This window comes from Triticum urartu, unplaced genomic scaffold (genome assembly GCF_003073215.2).
Source record: "Triticum urartu cultivar G1812 unplaced genomic scaffold, Tu2.1 TuUngrouped_contig_265, whole genome shotgun sequence".
Lineage (NCBI taxonomy): Eukaryota > Viridiplantae > Streptophyta > Magnoliopsida > Poales > Poaceae > Triticum > Triticum urartu.
This window is the reverse complement of record NW_024113142.1, coordinates 5439-26893: the sequence shown is the minus strand read 5'-3', so window position 1 is coordinate 26893 and position 21455 is coordinate 5439. Positions and strand designations below refer to the sequence as shown.

Here is a 21455-nt window from a genome sequence, read left to right as displayed (position 1 = left end):
AAGGCCCGGCCCCACCCCCTTAAAATCAGGGGGGAGATGATTAGATTAGAAAGAAAAAAAGAAAAAAAGACAACCGTAGGATGAGGTGGGAGCACGGATGGGAGCATGGGGAGGGAGCAGGCAAGCCAGATCCCTTGCCCCATGCAAATTTGTGCCCTACATCCACGAGCCCTATCTGGTCGGTTCGTAGGAACCGTCTTCTCACACAGCCGCCGTCCTCCTCCCTTTGATGGACCCCGCACTAGCGACGGACACATGAATTATCGATCTGAACCCATATGTACGTACATATAATGTAACTATTTCTTTTATGTGTGCACATGAATCTCGATCTCTCCGGTTTTCTCCTCTCCAATCTTGAGGGAGAGAGAGCCATAATTTCACCATTGTGGGCGAGATCTACGTAGTGCTACCACGTCTCTGAATCATCAAGAACCAATGTCACCATTGTGAAGCTTCATTGAATCAATGGAAGAACCAACAAGCCAAAAACAATATGTGCACCATGAGGTGCGATTGACAGAGCGCTAGCTCCAGGTGCTATCACATAACACGTCACAGATTGGCAAATCCATATTGGAGTACCAGTTGAGGTGCATTCCGAGCTGTATGAGTACCTGCGGCAGGACGTCTTACAATCAAACTCGGCTGAGGCAATTATTATCCACCCCTGAAATGTCCCAATGAGGCGATGACCCGTCGACGGTCTCGCAAGCGGGCATATGTCGTCATTAACGCCTACAACATGTTTAGACAAGAAAGTCAGGGCTAAAGATTCCATGGTATGGACCTGTTCTGAGCTGCAGCATCGACCAGAGTACGTTCTTGTGCAGGAATTGGCTAATATGTGCTAAGTATTGATGTGGTGGCATGTACTTCAATCAGGCCTAGGTCCAAAAGGCAGTTCATGCGAACACAATCAGACCACGTCCCAAGCAGGCTGTATGGCTACAATGTAATACAATCTGCTACTGTGAACAATTTGTTACAGTCAACCTAGAAAATCGTTACCATGCCCCAGGCCTAGGCCCTGGCTGCCTGGGGCCTGGATCCGCCTCTGCACATAGTCAAAACGTCTGTGAACTTATGCAGCTACATAGATGGGCGATATGCATGCTTACTATCACTCATGAACCAAGATGTTGGACCAGATCATCTAGAACATCAGATACCATCACAAAAGCATATAATTTGACTAATTTTTTGTTGTGATTTTTTATTAGACTGATTTGATGTCATAACAAATAGCCCCTCCATTAGTGAATTGATGATGTTCTGGACACTGATGTGACCACAAATATACATCTATCTGATCATTACTTTTGATATCAATGTGTTAACATGTATTTACGGATGGACGTTATAGGATCAAAATATCGCATAATACACCTCTTAGCAAGATGTACATGACAATCTTGATGCCCCTACATGTTTGGGCGTACGTACGGGATCTGCCATCAATTTCCCTATATATTTTTTTCATTTTTCAGATTTTATTTATACCTATTTATTTTTCTCTACTTTTTCCTAAAATAAAGTAGAGACAACCTTTCTGTTGTTTTCCTTACTTTCCAATATTCTATTTTTCTAAACCAATATGGTACCAACACTATAAATGCAGTAACTCGATGAAGGAGATATGGATAATCACGGTCAATGGTTTAAGACATTGCATGTAAACATCTCAACTAATGAACCTATTAAGGCTAATAAAATTGGATCGAATAAGATAGTAAGTTTTACATGCTCCCTCCGTTCCATAATGTAGTGCATATAGATTTTTAGAAAAGTAAAACCTCACAAACTTTGACCAAGTTGGTGGAGAAAACCATTTACATCTAGAATGCCAAACATATATCATTAGATGTAGTTTCATATTTTTATATTTTTGGTATTGTAGATATAAACAGTTTTATCTATAAAGTTTGTCAAAGTTTTCAAACTTTAACTTTTCAAAAAATCTATACGCAATACGTTACAGACTCGAGGAAATATTATTTTTATGATGGTTTTGTCTATTTTTATTTGATTAATTTCACATATTCAAAATAATATTAAAGATCTTAGCTTTTGTGGTGGCACTAATTTTTTTTGTCCAAGCAAGGACAAAAACCATCAAGGCTGTGTTTAGCATTTGCGATAATTCCCACAAAGCATTGAACATTTCTTCTGGCATGAAAGGATTTGTTAAGTGTCAAAGCTATGGTACGCGTCCTATTAATGATCCATTAAAGGAAAAAAGATATATTTTGTTGTGGGAGTAGTTCATGGGAGAGAGGAGTAGTAGTTAGTTAGGATTTGGCTTTTAGGTTGATGAAGAAATAATTTTGTGCCATTTTTAATGACAAGGGAAATTTTACTATAAAAATTAGTGTTGGGATGCTTAGGCATGTGATTTTAGAAGAAGAGGTTATTGCGAGGCTAGGATGGAATGGATCTTGAGAGGGAGAAGTCGTGGATCATAAGTGTTGTTGTGGACAAGTGAGAAGAAGAGACAGAAACAAGAATACCGCCAATTGAACTAGAAGTATTTTTGGTCTCACCAAAATCATTTTTCAGGACGGAAGATCTGGATGAGGCGAACTTTGAATTAGCAAAGCCATGAACTGTCCATGGATACATCCAACAAGAAGATTACCATCAAACTAACGGAGAAAGAAAAACTAATGGTTGAACGATACAATGATGTTGAAAGCATAGCTTACAACACAACCAACTTGATAAGCACTCAAGCTAATGAAAAATAAAGAACCGCTTGAAGGTTGAGTCCCCCTTTGTGCTTGAACATTGCAACAGAAGACAAATGCAACCAAATATGCAACCAACTTCCTTGAAAATAGTCTCATTGATGCCTGCCCTTAGAAGCAAGAAATTAGTTTTTTCTATTCCAGGCCAGGTATGCTCGGAAGGAGTCACCTAACGTCGATGCACATAGGAGGAGTCATGGAGATGGCCTCCAAGGATTTTTTTTCCCCTGTCATTTCATGGTCTTCTTTTCTGTGTCTCGGACATTGCAAAACAATTCCTTCAACACATTCAACTTCATTTTCAAGAAGATGTTTCTAAATAAATAACATCTGGCTTCAATGATTGTTTCACCGTTCATGTGAAAAAAATGTTCATGTGTATCAATACATTTTATGGTTAAACAATATGTTAAATTGTTTTACTCATGATTTCCTAATAATGAGGTTGGCATCATTTTTCTGGGAAAGTCGATACAACACAAAAAATGTATAGTGAAATACACCCATAGCGCCACCGCCTAAAAGCAACGCATCAATCACAACTCTCCTTTCTATTGCCCAGAAGCAAGTTATATAGGCTCTCATGATGCCCAAGTCATGTAACCGGAGTCCAGTATCATCATCTTGAGCTAGTCCAAAGCATGCTCCCATACATGTGATTTCTCATCTACCTTGCCAGAGACATAAATCCTGCCTTTTAACAACAACTGATATCCACATCGATTGATTGCTAAGAGGTCATCCATGACAACACGATGTGTTTGTAATATTTTCCTTGGAACTCTATCTACTACTCCGTCCAAGAAAAAATGCCCACCATGTGCCGATTCAAACCGAGACATAGGAAACTGGTACTCCTTGCGTGCCTTCACCAAACTAGTTGTTTGTTAAGGAGTCCAAACAAGGTGGAATACAATTCAACCCAACCAACATAAATTATCATCATGATAAAGACCTAATCCAAACAGGAAGTAAAGTTGGACCCTTTATGGAGCTACGCATGTCATGCATGGTAAAAAAAATCCTTTCCTTTTATTTTCATTTGTATATGTTTTACAATAAATTATCCATTGATGTCGATTAAGGGGAAAAAGACTACCAATGTTCTTATTGTCCTCTAATGTAGGGTGGCACTGAAAACGCGAGTGAGATTGATACACTATTTTCTGTACTACATGCAGAAACACAAGTTCCTTACAAGTCTCAGTTGCAAGAATATGCTCAGAAGAGACACAAAGATTTACATTCCTATGACACCATTCAGAGTGGTGCACCACATCCACAAATGTTCACGTCAACATTGACCATAGATGGGTGGCGACTTCAAAGTCCCCGAGACTATGGCACAAAAAAGGAGGCAGAATTCGCTGCTGCGGCCGCAGCCTTAATGTCACTAAATGAAGAAGAAAAACCATCGGAGCAAATGATGTTGTTTCGTTCCACCTATTTTTTTTCATTTCGTGGGATCGCTTTAATTGGCACCACCTCACCTATAGATCAGCACTAACCTGCTATGGAATCTACATGCAGTATTAGTAAACGTGTTCATCTCCCACCTTGGATTTCAATATTCAAGGACCGAATAAAAATTGAATTGATTCACTGACTTCATTTTGTGATAATATCAAATCTTCCACAAAATAACGCATGTCCTCCTGGCAAATAAAGAGAAGACGCCCTTGTGTGAAAATTTAACCAAAACTAACCCTTTTGCTCAGTGCCATTCAGTCCGGTGTTGAACATGGCTAGACTAGCACCATGTTTCCCGGCACTAAGAAAAACATAGCATTTTTTTCCGGCAAAGCATCAATCAATGACATGGTGCTTGACACTGAGCTTTGTGACCTCAACGCCAACCCGTTGGCACTGACCGATTCTCTTAGCTTTGCATTTGGCAAGCTGGCTAGCCAGCGAACTTGTGATCAAATAATGCATGAAAATGCTCAAGGGTAATTGAGGTGGCGTTGAGGTTACAAAGCTTAACGCCGAATACCATGTCGTTGACTGTGAACTCTCATTTTGCCTATGGAAATGTCAAGTTTTTCTCAATGACATGTATTCAATGTTCAACGACAATAGAGGCAACACTGAGGTTAAAAAGCTCAAAGCTGAAGAGCACGACGTTGACCATGAACTTTCATTTTGTCTGCGGAAATGTTAATTTTTTCTCACCACCAAAATAAATGGCGTTGAGATAACCAGGTTTAACGCCATGTTGGTGACATTCTTTAAAAGGGTTAGATTTTCTTAAAATTTTGACACGGTTTTTTTGCTCAATTCTCACTTTCATTCACTCTGAAGTGTCTTTTATATTGAATTCCGTGAAAAAACAACCTGGTGCAAAAATGATTTGAATGGGAGACCATACTTCTGATTCTAAATTTAAATTTGGCAATTTTCATCTAACAGGCCGCTTTACCTTTTGTAGGCTGGATCATCCTCATGTATTTCTTTGCCTCGAAGCCAGACTAATTATAAGCTTCAATTGCAAATTTATGCTCAGAAGAGAGGCAAACAGCTGCCTTCTTATCGCCTTATCCAGGAATTAGTTCCACCTCATGCAAGATGCAACACTATTCAAGTCAATAGTGACCATAGATGGGCAAACGTTTCAAAGTCCAAAATCTTGTCGCACAATTAAGGCGGCAGAATCTGCTGCAGCAAATCTTGCTCTCGTTTTCTTACTTCAAGATACAAGCACACAATAGCAATTGCGGGTTGGTCCAATATTATTATTTTTTTGCAAAATTTTCATACCCTGTTTATGATAAGTAATCTAACCATCACCATTTATTTTTATAACATGTAAAAAATTGGTCCATTTTTCCCAATTGAACCGATTGTTAGGTTACACCTAGAAGGCAAGGAGAGCAGTGCAAAATGAACTATCTGGTATACATTGGAATAGTGAAGTCTATCAGATGGCTTGGTTTATGTAGTGAAGATTTAAGAAATAGCAACCTGTTAACATAGGACAATGTCTTTTACTGTTTTACATTGAATACTTAAGGAAGGGCGTGTTATAACACAATTTAGCTGTGATCACGCAGCTATCGTGCTTGTAACTCGAAAGCCTCATTTGCGTCCATAAATAAATCACAGATCAACCGTGATTTTCTCGGGAAATAACGTCACTATCACGCATTTTAGGGCCTCCGTGATATCAAATAGCACGTGATGTTAATCCTTTGTATCTGCTGAATTTGTAAATACTAATCTGATCTACCACTCTACCGTTTGTAGGTTCAAGCAATGCAGTATGCTTCAGCAGATAATCCAGATAATTCATCCGGGAATCTTCTAAGAAGCAAAAAAATAATGCAAGTTGCTGAGCTTGGTTTTCAACATTCCAAAAACTGTAAGTAATTTAAATTCCTGAACGCAAGCTTCATATTGGGAACAAACTTCACGAGTAATTTCTGTAGTATCTTTTGTACTCATTGTCTGCAGAAAAATCGTTAGGGGTATTATTAAACACATTCTTGTTCTCTGATGCGCTGGCTGACTGTAGTACTAGTAGTATGTAGTATGTGTTAGGTAACTGGCGTGGCTCAGGTAAATTTTGATGTGCATCAGATAAAGAACACCTTAAAAACAGGAAATATCTTAACCTAGTTGATAGTGCTCCCCGGCAGGGGCGGCGTCAGGCCCCAGGCAGGTCGGGCTGCCGCCTGGGGCATGGCCAAAAATTGTTTCATTAACTGTAGCGCGAGGGCTGGCCTGTGGCATGACTTCGCTCTGGCTCCTCTACTGCTCCCTAGTAATCCCGCCCCTAAAAGATAAGTCCCCTAAAATGACAGCCTATTACCACTAGAGCCTATCAACCCTGAAGGTATTCTTTGCTCAGTGGCTCGCTTATTTATCAGTACCCATTGTTCTCTGCTAGCTATACTCAGCTAAATTGTTTTCTCTCTATGCCAAAATTACAGATTCAGGTGGTGGGGTCTAGTGCAGCCTAGGCCCATGAGAAATGCAGCCAGCCAGTGCAACCTGTCATGTTCTATGCTCTACTTGTACCCCAAGTTTAGCTCAGCTTTTTAATATATCCGCACTGCAGCTGTATTATGTACCCCAGGTTATAGACTTGATGTAAGTTTATGCTGATGGCACTTGGTAAACCATTTCGGTAGTTAAACTTGGATTATCTATGTTGTTACAAGATTGCAACTTTAATTATTGAGACTATTTGGATGTTCTGTTTTCTTTTTGCCCCACTATTACTGTATTTTGCATCCTTAACGATATCTGCTACTATAGAGGGAAACCTTTTATCGCCGAAAGTGTCGTTCTGCTCCCGGATCCAAATACGCCTGGGTGAACAGAAATTCCGAAAAATAGCAAAATTTAATCCGATTTTTGTTTGTAGACAAACATCCTGGGTGTTCTCCCTAGGTATAATTTTTTGTCATGAAGAGCTTACATTTCTGATGCTTTGGGAAAATATAAAACAGGCAGCCTAAAATGCTTCAAAACTGAGTTATTTTATAGTACTGATTTTTTTTCCTGAGCGCAATGAATGTTACTTCTTCATGAAATTTTGCACCGGAGTATAGACTATTCAAAATTGTGTGTTGTAAAAAATTTCAAAAAAATTTACCATTTTTTGTGATTTTACTGTTCATTCAGGAGAAAAAACTCCATGTCGCGGGATACTCTAGAGTAGAGAGATACTTGGGCTTAGGGCAACTCTATCAGTCGCCATATTGACAGCCTCCCTTTGTAGCTAGCTTCAGCCTAAGAAAAAAAGAAGATTTGATTAATTTGGAACCACGCTTGTTGAAACCTTCCAACTGGACTCGTCTGTGCATGGACGTATGACACCATATTGGCGTATTGCCCTCTCCATGCATGGACGCTAGCTAGCCACTCACTTGTCTGACTCGCTGTGCTCCACATGAAACATGATGTGAATCAAGCCAGGGAAACACGTTTCTCTGCATGCAGGTATTGTTACATGACAGCAATTTACCTTCGCCATTTTGTCCTTTCTATTCTTTCACTAGTGTGTTTCTAAGTAGTAGTACATCTCAGTTATTCAGTAGTGGTTGCGGCTAACATCGACATGCGGGGCCATGCCACGCTCCTCATGGATCTTCTTTCCATGTCAAAAAGGCTGTGGCTTAAAATTTAGTCCGCAGCTTCTCATGGAACACAGTTGAACATCTGTTGCTTGGGCTTTATCTCCTGGATGATCATACTGCTTGGGCCGAGCTACTACTCCTGAAGATGCTTCACAGTTGCTTTTTGAGAGAAATTCAATTTACACCAAATTAATCATAAAGTTTCAAAAAAAGGGGGCAACCCTCCATGGTTCCAAACTATAAAGTATGGGTTTTCACTAGTACGAGTTCAGTCAACACATAGTTCTCCTTCACATACATACACCAAGAAAAGAAATTGGCATGGATTAATTGCCCCTACTATAATATTCTTATTGAAACAAAAGATTGTAATTTATGTATGTTATATTTCCAAATATCAATGTGAGATTTTCTTGGAAGGTAGAGTGTGGAGCCAAGTTAAAGGATGGATGGAGAAGCTTCTCTCTATGGGAGGAAATGATGTTCTTATAAAATTTGTATCCCGAGTTGTGACAGTCTATTCTATGTCATGTTTCAAGTTGTCGCGTGGCCTCGTTATCGTATTAATGCTTTAATCCACAAATTTTGATGGGGCGGCAAGAACAATGAAAGAAAGACCAGCTGGGTATTCTAGGATGTGATGACTAAACCAAAGTTTATGGGGGGACTAGGTTTTCAAGACATTGAGCTATTTAATCTTACTCTATTGGCTCGGTGGGCATGGCATGGCTAGTTCTAACTGATCCAAGCTCCTTAAGTGCGAGAATTTTAAAGGTTTGGTATTTCCCATCATGTGATCTCCTGCAAGCTCAGTTGAGGAACTCCCCCTCTCAGATATGGTGGTCAATCCTTGATGGAAGATACACCCTTTGCTCAGGGTCTAATCAGGTCGATCGGCAATGGACAAACCATGGTGATATAGCGATACAATTGGATTCCTCGTGATTATAACATGCGGGCCATCACAAGTATCGCTGTTGATCCCCACAGATAGTTACTGAGCTAATTTTGCAAAATGCTGCCACCTGGAACCGTGAAAAAAACCACAACACATTTTTGGCCATCGACACTAAAACGATTCTCTCAATTCTTTTTCTGCACTAGGCAAATTGATGATTTTTTGGGCATGGATTTTTGACTGGAAGGGCATGTTTTCCATTTGTCTGACATACTGAATGCTTGTGGCAACTAAACTATGGCGTGAAGTGTGGCTGGAAAAACATGCAGACACTTCAAATTAGTAGGGTGAGAAGAAATATTGGACTGGTATGTGGATGACTCAGGTTCCTCAAATATCAAAATCTTCTTAAGGAAGCTTGCCCAACAGTCTTTGCCCACGACTGATTTGCTCCATCATCATTGCACGTCAATGGAGACAAACTATGGCCTATGTTGTGCTGAAGATTCCTGGAGACACTCGTTGTTGGAGTGCAACATGTCTCGGTGTGTATGGGCCCTTGAAGACCCAGACTTGGTGGAGGTAATGATCGGATGCAAAGAACCTTATGCTAGAAGATGGATTTTCTTCCTAATTGATGCTCTCCCATAGGCTTATTTCATAACTATCCTAGTAACACTATGGGCTATCTGGCATGCAAGAAGGAAAGTGCTCCATAAGAAGGTGTTTCAAAGTATACAATCAGCTCATCATTTTATCAAAAACTTCATCATGTAAACCAAAACATGTGTCTTGCACGCAAGTCCAAGGGGCACATTGTTGGGGAACGTAGTAATTTCAAAAAAAATTCTACGCACATGGAAGATCATGGTGATGCATAGCAACGAGAGGGGAGAGTGCTGTCCACGTACCCTCGTAGACCGAAAGCGGAAGGGTTATGACAATGCGGTTGATGTAGTCGTACGTCTTCACGACGACCGATCCTAGTACCGAACGTACAGTACCTCCGCGATCTGCACACGTTCAGCTTGATGACGTCCCACGAACTCACGATCCAGTAGAGCTTCGAGGGAGAGCTTTGTCAGCACGACGGCGTGATGACGGTGATGATGAAGCTACCGGCACAGGGCTTCGCCTAAGCACTACGACGATATGACCGAGGTGGATTATGATGGAGGGGGGCACCGCACACGGCAAAGAGATCAATGATCAACTTGTGTGTTCTAGGGTTCCCCCTGCCCCTGTACATAAAGGAGCAAGGGGGAGGCCGGCCGGCCTTGGGGCGCGCCAAGGAGAGGGGGGAGTCCTCCTCCTAGTGGGAGTAGGACTCCCCTTTCCTAGTCCAACTAGGAAGGAGGAAGGGGAAAGGAAGGAGAGGGAGAGAGGGAGGAAAGAGGGGGCGCCGCCCCCCACCCCCCTCCTTGTCCAATTCGGACTCCCAAGGGGGGGGGCAGCCCTAGGCCCACTCCTCTCTATCCCACAAGGCCCATGTTGGCCCATTAGTTCCCCCGGGGGTTCCGATAACCCCCCGGCACTCGATAAATATCCGGTGACCCCCGGAACTCATCTGGTGTCCGATTATAGTCGTCCAATATATCAATATTTATGTCTCGACCATTTCGAGACTTCTCGTCATGTTCGTGATCACATCCGGGACTCCGAACTATCTTCGGTACATCAAAACAAATAAACTCGTAATACCGATCGTCACCAAACGTTAATCATGCGGACCCTACCAGTTCGAGAACTATGTAGACATGACTGAGACACGTCTCCGGTCAATAACCAATAGCGGAACCTGGATGCTCATATTGGTTCCTACATATTCTACGAAGATCTTTATCGGTCAAACCACATAACGATATACGTTGTTCCCTTTGTCATCAGTATGTTACTTGCCCGAGATTCGATCGTCGGTATCTCAATACCTAGTTCAATCTCGTTACCGGCAAGTCTCTTTACTCGTTCCGTAATGCATCATCCCGCAACTAACTCATTAGTCACATTGCTTGCAAGGCTTATAGTGATGTGCATTATCGAGAGGGCCCAGAGATACCTCTCCGACAATCGGAGTGACAAATCCTAATATCGATCTATGCCAACTCAACAAACACCATCGGAGACACCTGTAGAGCACCTTCATAATCACCCAGTTACGTTGTGACGTTTGGTAGCACACAAAGTGTTCCTCTGGTATTCGGGAGTTGCATGATCTCATAGTCATAGGAACACGTATAAGTTATGGAGAAAGCAATAGCAACAAACTAAACGATCATCGTGCTAAGCTAACAGATGGGTCAAGTCAATCACATCATTCTCTAATGATGTGCTCTCGTTTAATCAAATGACAACTCATGTCTATGGTTAGGAAACATAACCATCATTGATTCAACGAGCTAGGTCAAGTAGAGGCAAACTAGTGACACTCTGTTTGTCTATGTATTCACACATGTACTAAGTTTCCGGTTAATACAATTTTAGCATGAATAATAAACATTTATCATGATATAAGGAAATATAAATAACAACTTTATTATTGCCTCTAGGGCATATTTACTTCACACATCCACACTTACCTTGATGGATTCCTCCCCCTCCTAGCGTTGCTAAGATTCAAGTGGATGGGGATTTCTCAGCAACTACCAGTGAAGGATCTTACGGTGCTATTTGTAGGAATTCATCTAGCACATACTTGGGTTTCTCTTCAATCAAGTGTTTGGGCATTATTGACCTTGCTTCGCTGGAATCTTGGGCCTGCCAAGAGGTTTTGGCCCTTGCCATTGATCTTTCTATCACCCATGTTGAGATTGCTTAGGAATGCAAAGAGGTCATCATTGATATCAAGAATTGCACCGGAGGCATGCATGGAAGTATCATTAGGGACATTAATGCTATGGCTAATCAGTTCTTCTCTTGCTCCTTCATCTTTGAAGGAAGGGAGCGAGGCACATTGCTTCCCTAAACATACTCTGGGTCTTTTGAAGGTCAAGAACCATGGCTCCTTCAACCTCCTGACCTACATTGCATCGTGATGAACATTGTTAGGAATTGGTTCTAAGAACACATCAGAGAAAGAGGACCAAATCTGCTTGAGTCCTCTTCTACATCTTGAGTACTTCTCACTAATAAAAGTGGACTGTGTTTAGCCTCCAAAAACTTATCTTACAGTCATTGTATATGAATTAAACATAGGATTCATACTGTTTGGCACTTAAGAACCCTTCGGTCAATATGTTTATACATTGTCATCAATGCCACAATCATTTACTTGTTTGAAATTAAAAGAACCAGTGGGTTTGTAATAATTGACCCTGAGATGCATGGCTGCCTCTAACATTTTGCAATCGACATCGTAATAAAATATAACAACAAATAAATGTTGGTGTTGGATAGTTTTATATGGCTTTAAGCCTTTAATGCATCTAGCAATTCATGCATTGTCCTATATGGCCAATATTACACATACTTTTTCAGGCATTATGAAAGTTTATAGCTCCATAATATTTTTCATGAATACAACATATCTAGTTTTACCACGCTTTTCATAACCAAGGTTAATAGCTTACCAATTTAATTAACCCTAAATGATTTTTAATGGAAAACCCCTAAATGATTTCACCAAGAGTAATCCGCGAGACTAGGGTAGATTGGCTTGTTAAAGATCTTTTTCATTGGATAGGTTCATAAATGTAATAATTATTTAGTTAACTACTAAGAGCTAATTACCTTTTTGGGGTCACTTTCCATGGGGCTAGTGAAACCGTAATGTCCCTCTCTTTGTAGCACCATTTCGGCAAGATGATACAGACCTTCCACTAGACTAGTTAATCAAGCTCCTCACTCATAATCTAGTGGATGATGGATAACTTGGCTACCGGGAGAATCATTCATGCACACAACATGTGGTGGTGTTAACGACAATAATATATGTGTTATTCCATGGCTTATCTAAAGTCACCGGTAATGATTATGGCAAGTGTTTTTCATTGGTGGTAGGTTAGAGAGAACGAGGTCCTATGAGGTTGCATGAGTGCATAGACAATGCACATGGAGGGGTATTGATCTTGCAGGCATGTTGGGAAGGATGTCGGTCGGTGAGGGAGAGGAGGGGGGACCATGTGCCATCATTTTCTACTTTCTTCTTAATTTTTTTCTTGGAAATACAACATTTGAAAGTTTTGGGGAAATGTGGAAATGTGTAAACTCCAAAATCTCCCCAAAATTTTAAATCTGAAGCTAAAATTCCAAACAGGGAAGTTGAAAATCACAAAAATGCCCTCATCCCCAAACAAAACAACACCATCCTCTCCTCAGCAGGGATTAAGCAAAGCTAAGCCAGGGGAATCAGGCCGTGTGGGGAGATATAAAAATGCCAAGTAAAAAAGGCCAAGGTGTCAAAAAATGTTATAAAAATGCTTCTCCCGCCCGCCCATGTCTGATTTGGACGCCCTGGAAGCGTTGTGCTGCAAGCGAGGGTGGCTCCTCCTCAACATGGAGGTTGCGCGACAGCGAGGGCGACGCTGGACCACATGCATAGCGCGAACACTCGATCAAGAGAACCATCGCGCCATGAACTCCTCGTCCACGCACGCAGCCTCGGCGAGGATGTGTGGTTGTTGTTGCTCGTCGGAGGAGGAGGTGGAGGAGAGCACCACCTCCTCCTTCACCGTGGTTGCCGATGGAGTTGTTGACGACGACGGGCCAGAGAGCGTGGGTGGCGGCGCCATGATGCGAACGACCCCGGTCAGGGATCCACCTACGGAGACCAAGAACCAATTGGAGTTGTTGTCAGACTTGCCCATCACTGCGGAGTGGAGTGCCGACGAGACGAGAGGATGAGATGAGAGGCGGTGGTGCCCGGACCGAGGATATGATGGAGATGGAGGGGCTATCATGTTTTATGCTATTTTACCTAGAGAGAGAAGCAGGTCCTAGCTAGTACTTGTCATGTGCTAGAATGATGGTGAGTCATTACCTAGGATGATAACCATTAGCTAATGTTGGTTAACTTGTCACTACAAGAAATCTGTTAATCCATGACAGATCCATACCGTCACACATGAGCACAAAATTGTCATCGAAGGGCATCCTTGACGGATTTGGAATCCGTCATGTATATCGCGTCATAATTTTAACACCACGCATTCCATGACGGAGTAGTGAGCCGTCACAAATCTATGACGGTCTTTGGCTGTCACCGATCACTGGCAGGTAACGGCGTTAACTTTGCATGCCATGTCATCATCTGACATGGCAACCGATAGGGATCTAACGTGGCAGCCTGAGTTACCAGCCCACTTTCAGTTCCAGGCCTTCTAGTAATCGGCCCAATTAGGATGTTGGCGCACGAATTTTAGTTGTGTCACGTGTTATCATTGGCCCAATTATTTTTGGGCGGCCCATTAGCATTTGCACCAATTCAGATCTAAAAAATAAAACCAGTCTTTATTAACAGTACGTCAATCACACATTAAGCATCATTAAGGTCACATTAAGACAACCATTACAACATCACGAGAAACATGCGCAATCATAACAGAGCCTATATCTACATTACAGAAACATCACATGAAACATTATAGAAATCTCAGTACAAAACATGTTTGAGGCCAGCAACTCGCCATGATAAATGGCAATGGGGGTCGATGCTATTTCAATCAAACTCCATCTCCAATACTCAACCACGGCGAACCTTCAAACCAAAGGTAAGAGATGTCAGTGAAAATAATGGACACATGCAATGTATTCGAACAAAACAAGCAAGTTTCCGGTCATTGAAATAGTAGAAATTATACTCAGATACAAGATACACTTGGTATAAAAGAGTGGCACTGTCAAAGGATTTTCTTTTAATGAAATAGACTAGTGAACTGTTGTGAATGAGATAGAAAGGGAGATCATAAAAGCATGCAGCTTGTCAAACATATATCACAGCTTAAAGTTTTGATGTGTGTGGGGGTGGGGAGAAAAAAGGCAGGGCACAATACAGAAAAATGAAAATGCTAAATTCTGCTAGCTTCAAACCATGTTTTACCGCACGGTTAAATCCACGAGCATCTACTATCACTAGCACAACAACGTCAAACATCACTCTATTGAACTGATGTTAGAATCATGCCCATTGTGGGAATTGCTCCATTCTGAATAAATGCAGTTTGAACTGGTAAACCAGCTAGATAATTCAAGTGGACTAAATGCATCCGTATGTCATCCTTAGGCAGAGAGCTACAGACCAACTAGCAAGTTTCTCTGTTCTTCACGTTACTGGCTATTCGTGCACTGATAATGAATACAAACATTTTCTAAAGATGCAGATGTTTAAGAAACAGGATTTTGTGTGACATTATATAACTTAATCTTAGCTAATTGGATTTAACTTAAGGGAATAGATCGGTACTCCTTGATTACTCTGAATACATAATCAAAATATCCAAGTGTAGAAAAGCTCATCTCAAACTATGTCACTCTCATCTGGAAAGAAAATGGCTCCCGAAATAGCTTTCAATGAGCTGGTATGATATAAATTTATTAGTTGCATGGTACAACAATCAATTGTGTGATTTACAGAAACAAAGCATAATATCCCAAAATTCCACTAAGATATACTGTATAATCTAAGCATGTTATTTCTTCAGAAGAAGAGCTACATTCAGTAAGCTACAGTGGACTACAACTATTCCAGAAGGATAACAAAGAACAGGAATACAAAATTAGGCAGCATAATTTTAATCCTGAGGTAGTTTCTCGACATTAATTCAAGTCATCCCTTCTGTACCAAACATGGGGATCTAATAATGCAGCAAAACTAATATTCAATTTGAAATATGAATCAATCAATAGCATAATTCTGATCCTATGGTAATTTCAGAATCTAATACAACAGTAAAGCTATGTTCAATCTGAAGCAGCACAATCTAATAGTATATCATTATTCAATCCTAAGGTAGCATCGCAACTTCAAGCCATCAATTCTCAGGTATCTAATTTGAGAACCTAGCATAGCAAAACAAATCTCAAAACAGAGAATAGACATGCAGATATGAACTTATAATAAATCTCTAATAAATCTCAGAAACAAGGGACTGCATGATAGATTCGACAACAAATACATATGATTATACTATTCAAATAACCATAGATCCAACCCCACCTATCATATCGTGTGCATATGAAAAGAACAATGATGACGCGTGCTGAAGAAACTACAGATGGATCCACATACCGAAGACGGTGTTGGTGGGGTTCATTGCGACCTGGTTCTTGGCGGCGTTGCTGGTGAGGCGCTCGGTGTCGGTGAAGGCAACGTAGGAGGGCGTGGTGCGGTTGCCCTGGTAGTTGCCCATGATGTCGACCTGCTGCCACACGCCAACGAAGGAGTAGGTCGTCCCGACCTGCTGCCACACATCCTCGCCCATGGTCATCTCCTCCTCTGCTCTCCTTGGGGTTCGCTGGAAGACGCGAGCAGCGCTCTTTCTCGTGTGCGCTCTCCTGTTGAACACAAAACCGCACGCCCGCCGGATCCCGCGCCAGGGTTCGGTGGATGCGATTTGGGCACCGATGTTGGCTGTCGTAGTCACCCCCCGGTGATGTGGTGCCCGCCCGTGTCATGCCCGGCTCGACCACGCGCCGTCGCGTCGTACCTCGCGCCTTCCTCTGGCCGGAGCAGTTGCGCGCGCCTTGCACGTTTCTGCTGCCTGCCGTCGACTGAGGAGAAGGCGGGGAGGACTAGAAGATCGAGATCTGGCCACTGGGTCGGCAGATCCGGCACTGGCTCGGCGGATCTGGCCATTGGCTCGGCGGATCCGGCCGCTGGCTTAGCGGATCCGGCAAGTGCGGTGGGGTGACGTCCTTTCCTCGACCCGGTCGGCGACGCACTGGTTAGCGCCGGGAGGGAGCGAGATTGGGTGTGGAGCTGCTTGTCTGGATGTAGCCTCCGGAAGCCTCAACCTGCAAATGAATCGTGGGAGGTGGGACGGTGGAGATCACGGGAGGTGGGAGAGAAGACAGAGCACATAGGGGAGGGGCCGGGGGTCTTGGTTCCTCTAGGTGGAAGAGCAGCCGGCGGCTCGGGGTGGAGAAGAAAGGAGAGAGAGGGGCGGCCTGTGCCTACCGTTGGATCCCGGGGGATGGACGGTGCTTACGCGTGATCCGTGGGAGAGTCGTCTCAACCAATCAGAAAGCAGCTTCGGTAACACACAGGATAGAGGGAAGCAGGACACATCAGCACAAGCTGTCCGTGACGGTCTAGATGGTTTAGAAGAAAAAAAAGTTCAGGCCCAGCTGGTCGATCCGTGACAATTTCCGAGAACGTCATCAGAAATCCGTCATGGACTAACAGGTTTCTTGTAGTGTGTCATGTGCTATATTGATGGTGAGTTATTATATGACTATGGATGATAAGTTACTATATGACTAAGATGATGAGGAGGAGGCCATACTATTTGCTATGTGCTAGAATGATGATGAGTTATTATATATATGACTATGGATGATGAGTTGTTATATGACTACGGATGATGACGAGGAGTAATTATTATATGACTACGGATGATGAGTTGTTATACTTGGGATCCCAACATCACATCGTCCTACTAATTCAACTTGCTCACTTGGATCCGTCCACTTTAATCTAATATATGTTTCTTACACAACTCTTCATTGCTACTGTATAAAAAATTATATAACCGTGTATAAAAATATAGTATAAAAGCAAGGAGATGAAATACGCACTAATACTAGTGGCGTGGGGAAATAACATACGCTTCAGCTATTTAGAATAGCGTGAGCTAAAACCCCCACTATTACAAAAAGTTAGCTGTAGCGCCCTACTACTAACGCGGGGCCCGAGCTACTGCTAGGCCTTTGACCCACGCTACCGCTAGGGTTTTCCCTAATAGTGTTTATCGTGGCTGCCGACGAAGTGGTTGACGACTACGGCCCCAGGGAGTGTGGGCGGCGCTTCCATGATATGAGCGACCCCGAGGATCCACGTACGGTCGCTGAGAACCACTTGGAGCCACTGTCAAACTTGCCCATCACTGTAGAGTGGAGTGAGGACGAGAGGAGAGGATGAGATTAGAGGTGGTGGTGCCCGGACCAAGGATAGGATGTAGGGTCTGCCGATGAGGCTGCCCTGCTTAAATAGCTAGATTAACCGGCGTCGCTTCCACGCGCAGTGAGGTGGAGTAGGCTTCATGTTGTCCGCACTGAAGCAGCACCGGTTAGCCGTCCAGTCGTGTCGATCAGATTTGCAATTCATGTTGTCCAATCACGTCTGCTCTGGAGCGAAACGCGCGGCAAGGGTTTTTGTGTGGATCCGAGAGGTGAGACGCCTATATGGAGGTATGGACGCCCATAAACCTTCTATCGGTTTGTTGGAGTTCGGACACCCGGACCGATCCCCGGATATTAAATGGACGGTTTTGGAGGGTTGAAGGCGTCCAGGCTGCCTCATACGCTACGGTTTGAGTGGCAGCGTGGGAGATACCCTAACGCTAGATACGCGGCATCCAATTGCACTTCTCTATCTCGTTTGGGTGTTCTTGTAAAAGTCAGTGACTTGTGTGTAATTCTCCTTTTCTTTGGAGTCCTACTTGTATGATGTACTGCACCACCGCGTAATGCAGATCTGGGTCCATCTTGTTCAAAATAAAAGAAAAAATAAGATAGAATTCGCACCTGTCCTACTTGTATGATGTACTGCACCACACCTCTGCTGAGCAGTGAGACCGCTGTCAACAAACTTCCAAGAGATTAATGGCTGCGGCAATTAATGAAGCCAAGCCAAGCCAAGCAGCGACGGGAGCCCCTAGGAGACACTCCCCATCCCCGTCCCCTGTTCGATTCCAGCCCCGGCAGTCGATCCCCATTCCAACCCATTCCTCCACTCCTCGACCTCGAGCAGCAGCGACCATGTCGTTCAAGGAGAGGCTGCACAATCTGTGCCAGCAGCGGCGGTGGGGGAAGCCGGAGTACACCGACCAGCGCGAGGGCCCGCAGCACGTGCCCACGTTCCGCGCCACCGTGGCCGTCAACGGCGCCGAGTTCCGCTCGCCAGACGGGCCCGGGTCCGGCTCCCGCACGGTCAAGCAGGCGCTGGACCTCGCCGCCAAGGCCGCCTTCGAGAGCCTCTCCGCTCCACCCACGCCTCCCCTGGCCCCGGTGAGTGTATGCGCCAGATGCATTCCCTAGCTAGGGTTAGGGTGCATCCGATCTATCCGATCCGGTGAGCCAACTCCATCTTCTTTGTTATTACACTACTATACTATGCAACTGGTCTCAGCGCTTCTTCTTGTCGGAAGGAATCCCACCGAGACTTCAGATTTTGTTCAAAGATTTTAGGGGTCCACATTAGGTTCATTTTGTTGATTCCCTCGCTCTTTTAGGGGTCCACATGCCTCGCTCTTTTTCTTCCTGATGAATTCGTTCTCTGTTTGTCTGAAGTTTTAGTTCAGCTAGCACGTCCACACAGCATCTGCTCTTAGGATTCGGGCTGCTTATGATGAGTAGAGCATTTGCACATCTGTTGACACAGAAAATTTCTTGGAAATTGATCCTTTTCTTTTTCTTTTCTGTTATCTTGAATTCTTGATTGTCCTTTACTACTTGTGTAGTTATATCATGCATCCCCTTGTACCTAAAATTGTTTTTATTCCATCGATCATGCCGTTGTCATGTTTCTGCTATATCTGTTGTACTCACTACTTTTTGTACTGCAGAAACGCAACTTCCTTACAAGTCTCATTTGCAAGATTATGCTCTGAAGATACACAAATGTTTGCCTTCATATCACACCATTCTGAGTGGTCCACCTCATGCACCTCTGTTCAAGTCAACAGTGACCATAGCTGGGCGAACATTTGACTGTCCGCAAGACTACGGCAGAAAAAAGGAGGCAGAATCCGCTGCGGCAAGAGTTGCCTTCCTCTCATTAACTCAAGAAGCAAAACCATCAGAGCAAATGCTGCTGGTTAGTTCCACCTTTTTTTTAATTCTTATGGGATGGTTTTAATTTGCACGGCCTCACTTATATACCAGCATTAACATCCATTGGCTTTTATCTGTATTATTAGTCAACATGTTTATCTCCCACCTTGGATTTCAATATTCAAGAACTGGGTAAAATTAAAATTGATTCACTGACTTCATTTAAAGAGAATTTACAAATTTGACTATCTTATTGACTGTTCAGCCAAATCAAGGGAGACATTTTAAGAAGCAAAAAAAGATGCATGTTGGTGAGCTTGATTTTCAACATTCCGGACACAATAAGTAATTTAAATTCCTGAAATCAAGCTTCATAGTTTTTTGCAGTATCTTTTTTTAATATCTGCCAAAAAAGTTGTTAGGGATATTATTTAACCCGTTCTTGTTCATTAAGATTATAGAGTATGTGTTAGATACCAGTGTAGCTCAGGTACATTTTGATAGTGTATCACATTATTAACCCTATAACCCGACCACTAAAGCATAAATTCCCTAAAAAAAATGACAGCCTAATGCCACTAGCCTATGCATACTCTATCATGTATCGTATATCCTTCACTATGAAAATGCTAACCTCATTAACATTTAAGGTTATTTGATAAAATTTGACCTGAGATCCCATTGCTAAACATAATAAAAAATGTAAACAATCAATATTTCACAAAATCAAGTAAGACTTCTTATGTTGGTGGGACCAAGCAAGACTGGTTGGTATTTGGGCATTCGGCATGAGTCGATTGCATCTTGTGTGAAGTCATCACGGGATTGATCCCCACCTAAAACACATGGTTTCAGTTGTGATCCTTCTGAGATGATGGTGATAAATAATAATGTTGTCATCTCTACCATATTTACATTTTGTATATTCATTAGGTGATAATTTCTGTGAATATTTTGACCTTTTCCATTCTTTTGTTGTTTTGCCCTTTTGCTATATACTTTACTCGTATACGATGCTTTAAATTGTGCTGTGTATATTGCTTTGTATATTGTATTTAAAGTATACTCTTTTATTCAATTGCTTCCTATATCTTAATTTTGTCCTCTTCAATGCACAACCTCTCTTGGACAGCATATTAATCTCAATGAACTCTACTTTAAAATTGGTCGTATTGTGCATGTCGCACATATACATACTGCTACCAGTTTACATTTGCATGTATTTGACATCGATTATTGTGTTACCTCTCTTTGTATTTATCTTGATATTTCCACTCATATGGTTTGCCCATTTTACAGATAACTATGTTGGCTCTGGTATTCATCTTCCTGTCGCTGAAACAAAAGCTCTTGACGATCCTATCCAATCTGTTGAGGTGCAACATGATAAACCAGCTACTCCGGAACAAAGCATTACGGCTGAAATAAAGGACTTGGTGAAGAAGTTGCTCCCGTTGGTCTCGGCGCTACCAACCAATACTTGCAGCATTGCGGCAACAAGTACAGAGCCAAGCGCCGACGCGGCGACAGCAGCAACTGCGATGCCTGTTACTGGTGCTGGATGCGGCTGCTCAAAGCCAACTGTCCAAATTCAGGTCTACCGATGCCATCCTGAACTGGTGTTGCCAGAAGGGGCAGCGGAGCTCTCCTTTAGCAATGACGAGTGGGTGGCCGTGAGCCTACCCCCCCATCAACCCTGAAGGTATTCTGTGCTTAGCATTCATCACTTGTTTGTCAGTATTTCAGTATCTATTTCTCTCTGCTTGGTTCGCTACTCAAGTTGTTTCTTTCAGTGTCCAGATT

The 21455-nt window shown here is 42.7% G+C and overlaps 1 protein-coding gene across 1 annotated transcript; it reads left to right on the top strand.

The window, feature by feature from the left end:
- Positions 1-18484: 18484 nt before the first annotated feature.
- Positions 18485-21177, top strand: LOC125527033 (double-stranded RNA-binding protein 1-like). The gene is made up of 3 exons (XM_048691613.1): positions 18485-18887; positions 19445-19695; positions 20952-21177. Exons 1-2 carry the CDS (start codon positions 18639-18641, stop codon positions 19487-19489), a joined length of 294 nt encoding a protein of 97 aa, XP_048547570.1. The 5' UTR covers positions 18485-18638; the 3' UTR covers positions 19490-19695; positions 20952-21177.
- Positions 21178-21455: the final 278 nt, after the last annotated feature.

Excerpts from the sequence above, each read along its gene's own strand:
- LOC125527033 (XM_048691613.1), top strand. The coding sequence starts at position 18,639 with ATGTCGTTCAAGGAGAGGCTGCACAATCTGTGCCAGCAGCGGCGGTGG. Across the intron at positions 18,888-19,444 it reads CCACGCCTCCCCTGGCCCCG|AAACGCAACTTCCTTACAAG; the intron begins GTGAGTGTATGC and ends TTTGTACTGCAG.